The sequence below is a fragment of the Notechis scutatus genome, chromosome 3, assembly GCF_049901735.1.
Source record: "Notechis scutatus isolate UNSWTSFEM ecotype Mainland chromosome 3, rNotScu1.2, whole genome shotgun sequence".
Lineage (NCBI taxonomy): Eukaryota > Metazoa > Chordata > Lepidosauria > Squamata > Elapidae > Notechis > Notechis scutatus.
This window is the reverse complement of record NC_142011.1, coordinates 48,475,256-48,491,865: the sequence shown is the minus strand read 5'-3', so window position 1 is coordinate 48,491,865 and position 16,610 is coordinate 48,475,256. Positions and strand designations below refer to the sequence as shown.

Here is a 16,610-nt window from a genome sequence, read left to right as displayed (position 1 = left end):
ATTATCAATAACAATTATCGATAAAGTCAAATATTCAAGACACTGATCACAGCTTTTCCTAAATGTACAGCCCACCAAATGCACGGAATGGTGTGCTGGGAATTCCGAGAGCGGCAATACCCAATTACAATTACATTCATCTCGGTTCATTTAACTTCAGACTTATGGGAGCATTATAGTTAAGCCTGCCCATTACTGTTACTGAGTTTATTTTATTTACACGCGTTTATTTTGTTTACACACATTCCCATCCCGCGTTTTTAAGGCAGAGTAACAGTTCTCACACCCCAACTCCCAACGACTTAAAAGCCGCTTTCAGCCCGCCCTCTACGTCTCGAAACTACAAGTTCCACAAGACACTGCGCAGCGGCGCATGCTCATATATACCCCTACGAATTCAAGATGGCAGACCCGGGTACTGGTGGGTCTAGTACCTTTAGCACGGTAAGGAGGATTCCGGGATTTCTTTTTGTGGTACATCCTGTACATTAATCAAGTTGCGTTCGTGTGATCTGGTAGCCCTCTCGGGCTTACCTCGCAGCTTCTCGGTTGGGCCGGCGCGAGGTTCCGGGTACAAGGGACTGTTTCTGTTCTGGCACAGAATCTTTAGAGGCGAGCCATTTATGATTTGCGGAATCCTTTGGTTCTGATTGGCTCCAGAAACTGTCTATCCCCCTTTCAAACGGTTCCGAGTCGAGGGAAGGAATTCAGTTCCTTGGTAGGTTTCCTTATAGTATCTGCAAAAAGCGTGATAAACGCCTGGCATCTACGACGGCATCCCAAACATGCACACAGCCACCTGAGATCAGCACAAACATGTTTAGAAAGCCAACACTTCAAATGCGTTATCTTTCCCCTTTTATTTTACTAGCTCTTTACACAAGCGTTGTCCACCCGGTGTAATGTGCAACAGTTCTTTGATTCATAAACTTAAGGATGGGTCTCTCCTTGAGCGAAAATACTGCTAGATTTAAAGCTGCCCCATGGCAATGCAAGGTCTGTCCCTTTCATACATGTGCTCAAGTTCATGATGCATGTACAAAAAAGATGAAATTCAGGTTTAGTGCAGGCTGTCCCTTTTGGCACATTCTGAGGAACACCCTAGATTTTCCTGGGATTGCATAGTAGTTTAGGAATGTAGGAAAGTACAGAGCATAGCAAGAGTCAGACCCCATAGATCAATCACGATATTTTTATTTAAAGAAAAACACTATACTAGGGAATGTTTAATGGTGTCATAGCCAAATAAGGGAGTGTTTAAAAGAAAATGGCAACCAATTCAAACAAGAGTATAAATATGGGATCAAACTTTTGGTAGGGCTCCGCTGGCAAAGGACCACAGGTGCCCCGACATGAGTGATGTTGAGCTGGCCATGCCCCCATTCCCCACCCTCCCATGGTCAAACCCAACTCTGATGCGGCCCTCAATGAAATCAACTTTGACACCCCTGCTCTAGAGTAATTGGTCACCTGGACTTGGTATGAGAAGAGGAAAACAATTCATGTTGAAGTCATATTATTGTTTTTATGTCAGGGTTCATTAATTAGTAGGAGAGAACATTTTTCATGGTTAAATAAGATTCAGCTATCTCCAAATGATTTATTAATAATTAATAATTGATTTTTATTTTTAATTGTACATTATGTAAACCAATCAGAATATGTAAAATTTGAGTGGCATATAAATTATGTAAACAATTTTTAGCTCTAGTCACTGAAAAGTGGATTGTGAAGAAAATGCTGAGTTTTCACATCAGAAGTTTGGGAGCACCTTTTCTGAGTGTTAGGGATATACACCCTAGCAGAATCTGCACGGCAGTCAGGCAGGCAGGCAAATATGTGAGACAAACGTTTTTGTAGCTTACACTCAGTAAAACAGATACAATGTGCTAGTTAAATAGTTTATTCCAGTAATAGTTATAGCATAGTCAAACAGTCCATATATCATACACTAGTTCAGTCCGTCCGGGATTATTCAGTTGCAAAGTCCAGTGTCGAAAAAGAGGTCAGTAAACTTACAAATATCAGTCCAGTATTATATCTCTTCGCAGTAGAGATATGAAGAAGTCAAACCTCTTTTCTTCCTTCAGCAACAGCAAAAACACGCAGTTAACAATCCATCATAGTCAGCAAGCAATTCAGTAAGCCAGCAATCAATCAAGTTCTCTTGCTCCTCTTATGGCGATTTTACAACCGCACCCAAAATTACATGCTTTGCTGTTTAAAGTGACACACACTTTAACTTACAACCATAGTTTATATATATTATTTTACCCAAACTATGTTAGGTAACCTATGTTATTCCTAACACTGACTAACAAAACTTTAGTTAGAAACTGATTTTTTGCTATTCAGGCTATGGTTTACTGCTATTCACATAGCAGTAAATCATAGTTGGCTTTGCAGGAAGATTGGGTTAATAGGATGCGTAAATGCACACATAATGGCTTAATATTATGTGCAAGTTAATCCATTATGTCTTGTTCAGCAAATCATATACAGGTGCTGAAAAATCTTACTTTAGTGTGAGGTGTGAACCAGCTCCGATATGGGCTTTTGTAGACTGGTTAATAACCAAAATCACTCAATAATTACCCTTGTCATGTGCTGCATTTTTTTGTGTTCTTCCTTCATTCACCTGGTTTCTCTTTCAATAGCGATCAGGTAGTAAACATTCTACAACCCCAGCGGATAATTACTATCTGGCTCGAAGACGGACTCTCCAGGTAGTAGTTAGTTCATTGTTGACAGAGGCTGGATTTGAGAGTGCTGAGAAAGCTGCTGTTGAAACCATGACAGAGATGCTTCAGAGCTGTGAGTATTCTCAATTATGTAATAGTGGCTTAAATAATTTTTCCTCTGTAAAATCCATTAGAGTGTGAGAAAACAATTATCAAAACTGAATGAATAGCAAAACACAGGAATTTCCACTCTCTGCAGTTCTGTTTATTTTGGAGTGTCTTGAAAGGATTCAGCAGTGTTGGCTACATCTTCTGTGATTTTGCCAAACCAGGAGCATAGAATAGAATAGAATAGAATAGAATAGAATAATAGAATAGAATAGAATAGAATAGAATAGAATTCAATTCCTTATTGGACAGGTGTGATTGGACACACAAGGAATTTGACTTGGTGCAAATGCTTTCAGTGTACATAAAAGAAAAGATACATTCGTCAAGAGTCAAGTTCTGTGTAGGAAGGCAGACAAAGCATATGAGAACAAGATTGAGCAATCTTCCTACTCTATCTGGTGTTGGTTATTCTGTCAAAACTTATTTTGAAAAACTCAAACTCTTTGGTCAGTTTATTGATTTTCTTATTTAAAGAAAGGAATTGCTATGGTGTTCTTTTGCCTCATAGATCCCTCAGACAAATAAACTTGAGTACCTGGTTATGTACATTTATGTTTGTTGTGGCAAAGGATAGTAGGAATTCGTTCTTCTCCTTACAAACGTTCAGTGCATATATTTTTGGGTTTGTAATAGGAATGGTTTCTGCAATTTAATAACATTAATTGTTGTAGACTTGCTAAATATGGAGCTTCTTGATTGATTCTACTATTTTTATAGAACTATTACCATTTATCATTATTTGAAGATGAAGAATCATGGAATCCATTGCTTTCTTTAATTTTCAATTTAATTCAATGTACAGTTTAATCTATGAGATGATACAAACATTTCACAACTGCTGCATACAGAATTATTCTTTGGTATATTCATTTTCATTATGCCTGTAAGATTATGTAACTAGTTTGTTACATCCAGCTCAAACTATATCAGTATGTGTGTGTATACATATACGTGCATATGGTTAGGAATCCTTTCACTTTATAATGAAATATATTGTATGTTTGCCCATTAAGCCCTGGGAAATGCTAACATCCATTTTTCTTTAAAGTCCAGTTTGTTAATTCCTGAAACATAAAAATGAACCTCTTTGGCCAGCCTTTCTTGTTTTGTATTTATTTTAAGGACATATCTTACAAAATGGTAAAAGACTCATTTTACAAAGTACTATGAATAGTATATAATATAGGAGAGTAAAATAGCAGTTTTATTCATCTCTCTCTTGCTTGGCAGCCTAAACACTGGAGCAGGGGAGAATTATGTTTTTATTTCATCTTTATCATTTATAAATAACTAGAGTTATTTCCTTCTCCTATTTTTCTCCAAACAGCAACCCTGTGAGTTGCACTGAGAGAGAGTGACTGCCCAAAGCCACCCAGCTAGCTTTTAAAGCTAGGGTAGGATTAGAACTTAGAGTCTCCTGCTTTCTGGCCTTAACCACTAGACCAAATATGCTTTTCAGAGATTTAGTTTTTTCTTAATTCAGAATTAGATTGATATTGAACATGTAAGTGACTCTAGGTTTCAAACTTAAGTACTGTGGTGAACTCTCTTTTGTCAGATATTTCCGAAATAGGGAGGAGTGCCAAGTCTTTTTGTGAACATACTGCAAGGACACAGCCAACCCTTTCAGATATTGTGGTCACCTTAGTTGAAATGGGTAAGTGCCAAGACGATGGTATATTTTCCTGTTTCTGTGCTATAGACGGGGAATAGATTTGTATCTGTGGGCTCTTGATATGGTTTATCTACATAGAACAATGGTGGCTAATCTTTTTGGGCTCCTGTGCCAAAAAGTGTGTGTGCGCTGGCGCGCTCGCATGCCAGCACCCAGAAGGCACTGCGCGCCTCCCCATGGGGGAGGCGTGCACAATCTCCCCCTCCCCCGCTGCCTCCCTGCCGCCCTCCCTTACCTGCACTGTGCCTCATAACTGATTTTCGGCCTCCCAGAGGCTTGAAAAAAGCCCTGTGAAAATCAGCTGTGAGGCATGCACATGCACAGTGAGGTAAGTTTGCCTGCGGCTCGCATGCCAGCACAAATGGCTCTGGGTGCCACCTGTGGCATGCGTGCCATAGGTTCGCCATCACGGACATAGGATGTACAATTGATTTCCTCAAAATGAATCCTAGATTTACTGAATCAAATCATGAAGATTAGCAACCAGAGACTTATAGAGCTTTGGGATGCTTTTCTTCATTCTTGGATCTTTGAGTGCCCTTTTAGTCCATCCATTTATCCTCCTTTTTCTGAGCAGGAGAGCTGAATTATGTTTATATAAGGTTTTGGAGAGATGATGTACATTTTGCAATATAACATTCAATGTAAAATACTTATTATATTCAGTATGAAGTAGATTTTACACATATTTTTCTGCAATCTGATAAAAGTGAGAACTGAGTGCAGATCATGTGTACATGGATGCTGTCAGTGTTCCAGGGAACATCCATTCCGATCAATAACTCCAAGACAAGCATAATCTCAAAAGTACTTTTATTATAATAGCACCTGGCACATCTGTGGAATTTCGAAACTAAAAGTTTCCCGGACTTCCCACAATGTCCCAACCTACAAACCACCCCCTTTTTACTCATCATCACATCACATGAACCAATCCCAAAGTAAGTTCCAGTTCTTTCTGCGCCACACTCCTTGACCTTGAACTAACAAAATAATTCTATTTTGTCTTACTAAGAGCTACTCAATATCACCCCCCTCCCACTTTCTCAAGCTGTGTGGCAGCAATGAATAAGGATTCCATAGCTGACAGATACTATGTCAGAGCAGCTGAAGACAACATAATCTCTTTTCAATTTTGTTTTGTTTACAGGCAGATCTTACTTTGTTATTGACTCTATACATGTGATTGACTGCATTCTTAGGAGATGTATATCAACTTGTCAAAACAGACTGATTATTTGGATATATTCTTATTCTACTGGCCCAGGTCCTAGGTAGAACTCTGTAGAGCAATATTTCCTAGCTGGGCAGCTTCCAAGTAGATTGACTTCAGTTCCCAGTATTATCCAACTAGTATAGCCATTGTTAAGAATCCTGGGACTCAAAATCCACAAGCTGGAAGTTGCCCAGTTGGGAAATACAGTGGTAGAAATAGAGAGGGGAATAATAAAATACTGCTGTATGTTTCCTCAGCCCAACTAGTGCATCTGAATTTAATTAATTGATTAATTTCAAATGCATTCTGGATCTGACTTGCTCAAATGCTGTTTCTTTTTGTATATTCTAGGCTTTAATGTGGAGATGCTCCCTGCATATGCTAAACGTTCCCAGCGGATGGTAATCACTGCACGTATGTAAGCTGTTGTCTAGTATGCTGTTATTTCTTTATGTATTTCCCAAGAAGAAATGCAATGCATTAGGTCAAAAGTTTGCTTAGGTGACTTAGGGTTGTGCTAATTTCTCTTTAATATGGTATTGTATTCTCAAAAGTAAGAATAATTTCTATAGCAGACATACACATTAAATAAATATTTATGTACCTTTTTCTGTTGGGAAGCCTGCTTTTCTTGAAATCGACTTTCTTAGCTATTTATATAGAATGAAAGGTTAGCATGCTTGACTTATGTCTATTGCACATTATATGGATTTTCAAGCTATTGCATTAGTATTTTATTAAAAATGTCTGTGGTACACTTAAACAATATACTGTATCTGCAGTTTTAAGCAGATTTAATGGCCATCAAACTTCTGTTGAAATCAGTGGTTAAAGGAGCATCTGGTAGACCTTTAAGTATCTCTCATTGAAATCAGAGGGTCCATATCTGGGTGGGACTATTTATTCAGAGCTGATAATAGGTGAGTGATAATCCCATTTTTAACAGCCATTAAAGGATCTCTGTCCTTTGCTTAGAAAATCAGGCTAATTAAGGAATTTAGAACAGCCCTGAATATGAACTGGTTGTATATAGATCTTATTATCCTTTTTTTTATCCATGTTCCTTGTTATTAAACTTGAGAACATGGAAAAAGTACATGAGGGCACTGGATTTATGATCAATGGAAAAGAGGAAGACAAATCCAAGTAGAATTTTCTATGGTTTTGATGGTTTCTAATTAGTTAGCATGTGTTATTTCAGGATTGGCCTGCATTAAATATTTTGCTTTTTCATATTTTGCTTCCTGAACAATGTTCTCATTCCATTTGTCTGAACAAGTTGTGGCAGAACTGCATTATCTTTCTTTTCAGCTTGACTGATAGCATTGTGGTAGAAGTTGTCATCATCAAATTTCCATTTTCAATTGCAGCACCTGTAACAAATCAACCTGTGACCCCAAAAGCCCTGACAGCTGGACAGAACAAACCTCATCCTTCTCACATCCCTAGCCATTTCCCAGAGTTTCCGGATCCTCATACTTATATCAAAACACCAGTAAGTCTTACACAAACAATAATAATATATTGTTAAAAATCATAAAATAAAACAGAACTATATCCAGAAAATTTTTTCCCTCAGTGTTAGATGTATGGTAGTATATTTCAGTTTCCTAGAATATAAATTCTGCTATTTTTGGAAGACATGCCATGAATAAAAAGCTTTGATTCTCCATTGGATGTGCATGAGTGACTGGCTCTTTTGCCGCCCCCCCACCCCCACCAAATGAGTGGGAGAAAGGCATGTGATAAGTTAATGCACAATCTCTATTTCTGTTTTCCCTCCCTTTGCCTACAGACCTATCGGGAGCCTGTACTGGATTATCAGATCTTACGAGAAAAAGCTGCTTCACAGAGACGAGATGTTGAAAGAGCTTTGACCCGCTTCATGGCAAAAACTGGAGAGACACAGAGTCTTTTCAAAGATGATGTCAGCACTTTTCCTTGTAAGAGGTGTCTAAGCTGCCATTGGGGGGAGAATACATTGTTTCAATACGATGCTTAGTGCTTAGGATGAAAGGCAGGTAACTTTTTTTGCAGCCGAAAGTCATCTATATACAGTTGTGCTCATAAGTTTACATACCCTGGCAGAATTTATGATTTCTTGGCCATTTTTCAGAGAATATGAATGATAACACAAAAACTTTTCTTTCACTCATGGTTAGTGGTTGGCTGAAGCCATTTATTATCAATCAACTGTGTTTACTCTTTTTAAATCATAATGACAACAGAAACTACCCAAATGGTCCTGATCAAAAGTTTTCATACCCTGGTGATTTTGGCCTGATAACATGCAGACAGGTTGGCACAAAGGGGTTTGAATGGTTATTAAAGGTAACCATCCTAACCTGCGAACTGTTTGCTTGTAATTAGTGTGTGTGTATAAAAGGTCAATGAGTTCCTGGACTCCTGACAGATCCTTGCATCTTTCATCCAGTGCTACACTGACGTTTCTGGCTTATGAGTCATGGGGAAAGCAAAAGAATTGTCAAAGCATCTGCGGGAAAAGATAGTTGAACTGTATAAAACAGGAAAGGGATATAAAAAGATATCCAAGGAATTGAGAATGCCAATCAGCAGTGTTCAAACACTAATCAAGAAGTGGAAAATGAGAGGTTCTGTTGAAACCAAACCATGGTCGGGTAGACCAACTAAAATTTCAGCCAGAACTGCCAAGAAAATTGTTCAGGATGCAAAGAAAAATCCACAAATAACTTCAGGTGAAATACAGGACTCTCTGAAACCATGTGGTGTGGCTGTTTCAAGATGCACAATAAGGAGGCACTGGAAGAAAGATGGGCTGCATGGTGGAGTCACCAGAAGAAAGCCATTACTACACAAATGCCACAAAGTATCCGCTTACAATACGCCAAACAGCACAGAAACAAGCCTCAAACCTTCTGGCACAAAGTCATTTGGAGTGATGAGACCAAAATTGAGCTTTTTGGCCACAACCATAAATGCTACATTTGGAGAGGAGTCAACAAGGCCTATGATGAAAAGTACACCATTCCTACTGTGAAACATGGAGGTGGATCGTTGATGTTTAGCGGATGTGTGAGCTACAATGGGGCAGGAAATTTGGTCAGAATTGATGGCAAGATAAATGCAGTATGTTATCAAAAGGAAAGGAGGAAAATTTGCATTCATCAGCCTGGAAGCTACGCATGGGACGTACCTGGACATTCCAACATGACAATGATCCTAAACACAAGGCCAAGTCGACCTGTCTTTGACTACAGCAGAATAAAGTGAAGGTTCTGGGGTGGCCATCTCAGTCTCCTAACCTCAATATCATTGAGCCACTCTGGGGAGATCTTAAACGTGCAGTTCATGCTAGACAGCTCAAAAATTTACAGGAACTGGAGGCTTTTTGCCAGGAAGAATGGGCAGCTTCACCATCTGAAAAGATAAAGAGCCTCATCCACACATACCACAAAATACTTCAAGCTGTCATTGATGTTAAAGGGGGCAATACACCGTATTAAGAACTGGGGTATATAAACTTTTGATCAGGGTCATTTGGGTAGTTTCTGTTGACATTATGATTTAAAAAGAGTAAACACAGTTGACTGATAATAAATGGCTTCAGCCAACCACTAACCATGAGTGAAAGAAAAGTTTTTGTGTTATCATTCATATTCTCTGAAAAATGGCCAAGAAATCATAAATTCTGCTAGAGTATGTAAACTTATGAGTACAACTGTATGTAGTTGAGATGGTGGAGATAATGGGGACTAACATTTTTGGAAGGTTTTCTTTTGTGTGTGTGTGTTGAGATGTGTTTTGTTTTTTTAATATGATTACTAAGCCTAGTAGAGCATGTTTGCACTAGAGATTAAGGTGCTGGACCAGGAGTGGGGAAACCTTAGTTCCAGCTGTGCCTTTGGCATGCAAATCATCTACACCAGGCTTGTCCAACCCGCGGGCCGCATGCAGCCCAGGTCGCCTCGTAATGCGGCCCAACGCCCACCCCAACCTTCGTGAAAGATCCAGCGAGGAGGAGGAAGAGAGGCAGGCGCGAGGCGGGGCGAGGCGAGCAACAGAAAAGGCGGGCAGCCGCAGCCCAAAAGTCCCGCCCCGCCACCTCCTGCTGTTGCCATCGCCACCGCTGCTGCTTCTGCCGCCGCCGCCGCTTCTGCCCCCGCCGCCGCTGCTGCTGCTTCTGCCCCCGCTGCTGCTGCTGCTTCTGCCCCCGCCGCCGCTGCCGCTGCTGCTGCATTTGCAGGAGGAGAGGTAGGCGCGAGGCGGGTGAGCTTTCTTCCCCCCCTCCCCCCCACCCCGCAAAATTTGGCCGGAAAATTAATAAAAAATAAATAATTTGCAGGAGGAGGTAGGGGCGAGGCGGGCGAGCTTTTTCTCCCCCCTCCCCCGCAAAATTTGGCCGGAAAATTATAAAATAAAAAATAAATAATTTTTAATAAATAATTAATAATAAATAATAAAAATAATTTTATTTTATTTAATTTTATTTTATGTGCGGCCCAAACCAAATTTTCATCTTCTAATGTGGCCCAGGGAAGGTGAAAGGTTGGACACCCCTGATCTATACTGTCAGCCACACCCAATGTAGCAGCCCCCTATTGGGCCCTCAGGCCAAACGGCAGAGCCAAGCTTTTAAGCTGTTTGGGGAAAGTCAGGGATATGGGAGAATATTCCAGAAGGTGGGGGCCACAGCAGAAAAGGGTCTTCTCCTGGATCCCGCCAACTAAAATTCTTTGCCTGATAGAATCCAAAGTAGACCCTTTCCGTTGGAACGAGAGGAGCAAGTTCGTCCAACTGGAGTAAGGTGGTTCCTGGGGTACCCTGGATCTGTCCCATAAATGGCTTTTAAGGTGATGACCAACACCTTGAATTAGACCCAGAAACAAATAGACAGTGAGTTCAGCTCATATAACAGCAGTGTTATGTGTGTCACCCGAGGAGCCTCCAGAACTGTCTGTCCACTGTATTCTGTACCAGTTATTGCTTCCAACTACTCTTCAAGGGTAGCCCTGTGTAAAGCATGTGCAATAATGCATCCATTACACACAGAGTTGCAGTATATCTCTTCACAGCTTGTATGGTAATAAATAATCTAAAATAATCTGCTTCTTTCTTTGTAAAACCAGCTTTCCTCCTATGCTTCTTATATTTTAGGCTGATTATCTGAGAGAAGAATCTGAAATCACTTTTTTTCTGATTGGTTTCTAAAGTCATTTCTCCTCCTTTATCTTCAGTGATAGCTGCCAGGCCTTTTGCAATACCCTACCTGACAGCTCTGCTTCCTTCTGAATTGGAGATGCAGCAGATGGAAGAGACTGATTCCTCTGAACAAGACGACCAGACGGACACAGAGAACCTCGCTTTACAAATGAGCATGGTAGAACTCACGACATTTTGCTTCATTCAGTGTAATATAAGTTCTACATTTCTGGGAATTCTGTATTGCAGAGGTCTCCAACCTTGGCAACTTTAAGACTTGTGGGAATTGAAGTCCACAAGTCTTAAAGTTGCCAAGGTTGGAGACCTCTGCTGTATTGAATTGCCACCTTGTAAATGAAATTTATGGATCAAGTCCAAATTTGCCTCATAATCCTAGGTGCAAAAAATGCTTAAAAGTTAGAAGAGCAAGCCTACCACATGGCTGTATGGTTTTCCTCTGTAATACAGGTAGTCCTCTACTTATGACTACAACTGAGCCCAAAATTGATGTTGCTAAGTGAGAAATTTGTTAAGCGAGTTTTGCCCCATTTTATAACGTTTCTTGCCACATCTGTTAAGTGAACCACTGCAGTTCTTAAATTAGTAACACGGTTGTTAAGTGAATCCGGCTTCCCCATTTACTTTGCTTGTCAGAAGGTCACAAAAAGGGATCACATGACCCTGGGACACTGCAACAACCATAAATATGAGTCAGTTGCCAAGCATCCAAATTTTGTTCATGTGACCCTGGGGATGCTGCAATGTCATAAGTGGGAAAAATGGTCATAAGTCACTTTTTTCAGTGCCGTTGTAACTTTGAATGGTCACTAAGTGAATTGTTGTAAGTCAAGGACTACCTGTATATCCTTCTCTGGTTTTATTTATTTAGCACATTGCAAATACATGGACTTAAAGTAGTTCCACCCAAGCCATTCAAGGACAGGGTGGTCTGTGTTGAAAAAAAATCAGGCATTGGGCTGGTGTAAGCTCTTGATGGACATTCGGACACAATGTGATGGATATTTTGTCGAGGAGCACCACAGTCACACTAAGGGGTAGAGACAAGACCCCACTTAAACAATAAGTCCTGGCAGACACCATGTTGGTACAGATCCTGTTCAGAGTTGACCAATGCTGGTGTGCAAGGTCAAAACCTGGCACCTTTTGTGTAGGAACATCTACGTAACTGCCTGTTTTTTTTTTTGTGTTTTTTGTGGGGGGGTTTTTGTGGGGGGTTGTGGGGGGGGGGGGGGGGGGGAGGGGGGGAGGGGGGGGGGGAAAGGGGGGGGGGGGGGGGGGGGGGGGGGGGGGGGGGGGGGGGGGGGGGGGTTGGGGGGGTGGGGGGGGGGGGGGGGGGGGGGGGGGGGGGGGGGGGGGGGGGGGGGGGGGGGGGGGGGGGGGGGGGGGGGGGGGGGGGGGGGGGGGGGGGGGGGGGTGGTGTGGTTTGGGGGGTGGGGGTTTGGGGGGTGGGGGGGGGGGGGGGGGGGGGGGTGGTTGGGTTTTTTTTTGTTGGGGGGGGGGGGGGTTGGTTGGTTTTTTGGGGGTTGGGGGGGGGGGGGGGGGGTTTTTTTTTTGTGGGGGGGGGGGTGGGGGGGGGGGGGTGGGGGGGGTGGGGGGGGGGGGGGGGGGGGTTTTTTTGTTTTTTTTTGGGGGGGGGTGTGTTTTTTGTTTTTTTTTTTTGGGGGGGGGGGGGGGGGGAGGGGGGATGTTTTTTTTTGGAGGTGGGGTTTTTTTGTGGGGGGGGGGTGTTTTGTGTGGGGGGGGGGGGGGGGGTTGGGTTTTTTTTTTTTGTTGGTTTTGTGGGGGGGGAGGAGGGGGGGGGGGGGTGTTTTTTTTTTTTGAGGGGGTGTTTTTTTTTTTTGGGGGGGGGGGGGGGGGGTTGGGGGGGTGGGTTGGGGGGGGGGGGGGTGGGGAATATTTTTTTTTTATTTTGTTTGGGGGGGGGGGGGGGGGGGGGTTATTTTTTAGAAGGGGGTTTTTTTCCATCTGGGTGTTCAGCAGCCCATTTGGCTTTCTGCTGTGGGTTGATGTCAGAGTTGTTAGACAGCTAATAATGGAGTGCCAGAGAGGGCTTGAGCGAACGCCAGAGAGGGCTTCCTGGATTTAAGCCTGCCAATTGATAGATGAGGAAGATCAGCGTGCACAGGAAGAAGAGGGTTTCTCATAATTTTGTTGTACTCCTTCACTAAGTCTTCCTCCCCTCGTAGGGCTGGTGGTACTATGTGGCTCAAGATGGTGAGCAGCAAGTAGGAGTAGATTTTATGCAACTGCTTATGATCCTCATTATATCATTTAGTCCAGCATCGATCTTGCTGGTGTGGCAGCTATTAAGCCAAATGGAGTGCAATATTCACCTGTGGAGTAGACCAACTCTAGTGCTGATAATCTGAGAGTAGAGGCTGAGGTGCCCCATCTTGATCCTCTTAGTTTCTGGAGTAAGTTGTTCCTGGTATTGATTTTAGCGGACATGTTCTCTAGGTGTTTCTTATAGGAGAGAGTCTGATCCAAAGTTACTCTGAGGTATTTGGGGTGAGGATCAAAAGAGAGAAAGTAATTATTTGGGGTGACATTGGCAAGTTTGTTGTTGGGATGGAAACAAGTAGTCACCATTTTGCTGACACTGGGCATGAATCTCCCGTCAGCAAAGAATTTTCCCAGTCCTCCTCCTCTTTGGGGCAGCTTTTGCAGCTACAGAAGAATGAACCTGTATAAGGGAAGAGAAATGTAGAAAGATAAAACACGTCCTTGGTTTTGATTTGAACAGTCTAATATTGCTGCAGTCTGATCCAGGTTTATACTGATGATAGATGAGAGCTATGCTTCCATCTTCATTTGGCAGGAATCTGGCATGTGGATTAACAGGTGGATTAAATTGAGAGTTTTCCAGAAAAAGAACAACCTTGTGGACAATTAAACATATAGCATTGCAAGATAGGGATCACTGGTTCAATTGTTTGAGAAACTATCTGGTTAAATGTTAAAGTGGCAAAATATCCATTTAAAAACAAAATATTGCCAGATCACCAGAGTTCCGAGTAATACATCCTCAAAACTACATACAAAACAGGATTATGGCATGAATTACCTCATTCTTCCCTCTTCCTCAACAGCAGCTTTTAATCCTGAAAAGCGAACCTCATCAATGCTCAATCTTATACTACTTTAATTCCAGAATGTTTCCCCCCATTATTCAGCAGAAGGCATTGCGTTCTCTGGGATGTACCAGGGTTGGGTGCCTGTTGCAGGGGGTCCTGTATATCTGTTTCTCTTCTATCTTAGTTTTTATTATGGATACTGATTTTTCAGTTTCGAATCTGATAATATTCACTTTATGTCTTATCTGCCAGGATGATTCAGGAGCTGAGAAGGAGAATGCATCAGTACTTCAGCACAATACCTCCCTTTCTGGCAGTCGAAATGGAGAGGAGAACATGATAGACAATCCTTACCTCCGGCCTGTGAAGAAGCCCAAGATTCGTAGGAAGAAGTGAAGTGAACAAATGGATGGAGTGAAGTAAGAAGGAACAGTTTCTCGTGATCTCTGCACACTTAAGATAGGGCACTGGAAAGGCAGAACAGCCCTCCTGGTTAAGAGCCAAGTGGAAATACTGGACTCCCCAGTTGCTGTTTTCTTTATCTCCAGCAATTTGTGATAATTTAAGGTGAAATCTGAAAGAATGCCTTAGAAGCACTGATGGGTACATGGATTGAAATTTGTCTCTGCATAAGAATGGTTTGCTGCTAGCTTACAATAGCTGCTGCAGCTCTTCATCCTCAGAGAATCTTCTTTCCAAGAATTGCAAATGGATCAACTGGGGCACTGCAGACGTTTATCCTCTCATTTTGCCAAGTACAGAATTCCAGAATTAGACTTCCTTCTTCGTTTTCTAGTTCTTTGGTTTCAGGTCATCCCACATTGTTGAATACAATTTACCAGGGGTAGAAGTGGCTTCTGGTGCCAACTGGATATCTACTGTTGTGCCTTTAAAAACCGAGGGTGTTTAGAACTACTCGGCTGACTATTTCTCAAGATCTAGAAATCTCTGAAATGGAAGGTTTGGACTAATCCTTTCTCTAGCATGAGCTACTGGGAGAGGAAAGAAGGGACAGCGTTGTCCAGGTGTAGACACAAGGTTGCTAGTACATTTATCAAGGGCAGAGTTTAAGAATAATTTCTGCAAGTGCATTTATAGTTCAGCACATTGGCTGTAACTCTTCTGTCTGGCTTCATACAGCCCAGAGTGTTTTGTTTTGATGCTGAGTTTTGTAAGTTTGTATTTTCTGTAATTTGTCAGTAGAATTATTTTGTATCCATCTCTTATTTCCAGTATTTCTCCATAAAACAAGGTGCACATACAAAACTGAAGTTTCAGGAATCCCATCTGCTATCTCATTTGTTAAATCAGAAATATCTTTTTAAAAATGTCTTTCAGAAAATTCCTTTTCTATAGGGGACAAAAGAAGTAGAGCTACAGAAGATATGTTTTCCCTTCATTCTAAAATGGCAGCAGCTGTATTTTGTTGAAAAGCTTTGATTTTCCAGCAATTGGTACTTGCTGTCTGAGAATTTTGGGTTTTCAGTTTTAGCCTTTACATTTAAAAAAAAATATAGAAACAGCTCCGTTACTTGCTTTCACTGGCTGATAAACTTTGTGGCCCATTGGGATTTTCTGATATTTCTCTGATTGAAATGCAAGATGTACACTTAGTGAAGGAAAATATCCTGACTTCTATCATTATATTGCAATGTTCTTCAAAGCATGTTTTACCTCTGAAAAAAAGGGACCATTCCTTATTCTGTTTTCTCTTAGTGCTCTGATTTTTCAGCACTGTGGTTGGTGGTAAGATGGAGGCATTGATTAAAGTCTCAGTAAAGACATTTAGATTCTACTGACCACGTGTGTTTTTGTATTTGCTCTCAAAAATAAAATAATCTTCTCTTATACATTTAAACTATCAAGAAAAATTAAAAACAAAATGAAATGCTGGAGAAAAAAAATGGTTTTGAGCCAACAAAGGCTGCTACACTCCATTTACTCTTATTTGATCAGATAAAGTTGTTTAGATCAGGGGTCGCCAACCTTTTGGACCTCAGGGACCATCAAACTCATAATTTTAACTCCCAGGGACCACTAACCGGTTCTGTGGGCGTGGCCTAATTTGTGGGTGTGGCTTGGTCATGTGACTGGCTGGGCATGGCTTGTATGTAAATATTATAAATATTTATATAAATATTGAATTTTTTATAAAAAAGCATTTTGGGTTTTCAGTTTTAGCCTTTACATTTAAAAAAGTATATAGAAACAGCTCTGTTACTTGCTTTCACTGGCTGATGAACTTTGTGGCCCATTGGGATTTTCTGCTATTTCTCTGATTGAAATTCTCTGATTACCCCAAATCAGGCAAAGCAGGCAAGCAGATTTGAGTTGCTCATAGAATCGCAGATTCATTCAGAGATCTATCTATCTGCCATTGGCTAGCTCAGTCTGTCACATAAAATTTGCTTGCAAGCAAACTCACAAAATTAACTCACAACATACCATGTATGTAAATATTGAATTTTTAATAAAAAAGAGCAACTTTTACCCAAAATCAGCCAAAGCAGGCAGGCAGATTGAGTTGCTCACAGAATCATTCTGTGATCTATCTATCTGCCATCGTCTAGTTCAGTCTCAATTTTTCTTGC

At 41.3% G+C, this 16,610-nt stretch overlaps 1 protein-coding gene across 1 annotated transcript; it reads left to right on the top strand.

Annotated features, from left to right (window-relative positions):
• The first annotated feature begins 387 nt into the window (after window positions 1-387).
• On the top strand, window positions 388-15,812 carry TAF8 (TATA-box binding protein associated factor 8). Its single transcript, XM_087959761.1, has 8 exons — window positions 388-444; window positions 2,658-2,814; window positions 4,411-4,509; window positions 6,095-6,157; window positions 7,114-7,238; window positions 7,539-7,686; window positions 10,960-11,102; window positions 14,272-15,812. The coding sequence occupies exons 1-8, from the start codon at window positions 403-405 to the stop codon at window positions 14,413-14,415; spliced, it is 921 nt and encodes a 306-aa protein (XP_087815887.1). The 5' UTR covers window positions 388-402; the 3' UTR covers window positions 14,416-15,812.
• The last annotated feature ends 798 nt before the right edge of the window (window positions 15,813-16,610 follow it).

Bases quoted from the DNA above. Each gene is read 5' to 3' on its own strand.
- TAF8 (XM_087959761.1), top strand. From the start codon at position 403: ATGGCAGACCCGGGTACTGGTGGGTCTAGTACCTTTAGCACG. The intron at 7,239-7,538 runs GTAAGTCTTACA...CTTTGCCTACAG, and splicing joins ATACTTATATCAAAACACCA to ACCTATCGGGAGCCTGTACT. The intron at 11,103-14,271 runs GTAGAACTCACG...CTTATCTGCCAG, and splicing joins TCGCTTTACAAATGAGCATG to GATGATTCAGGAGCTGAGAA.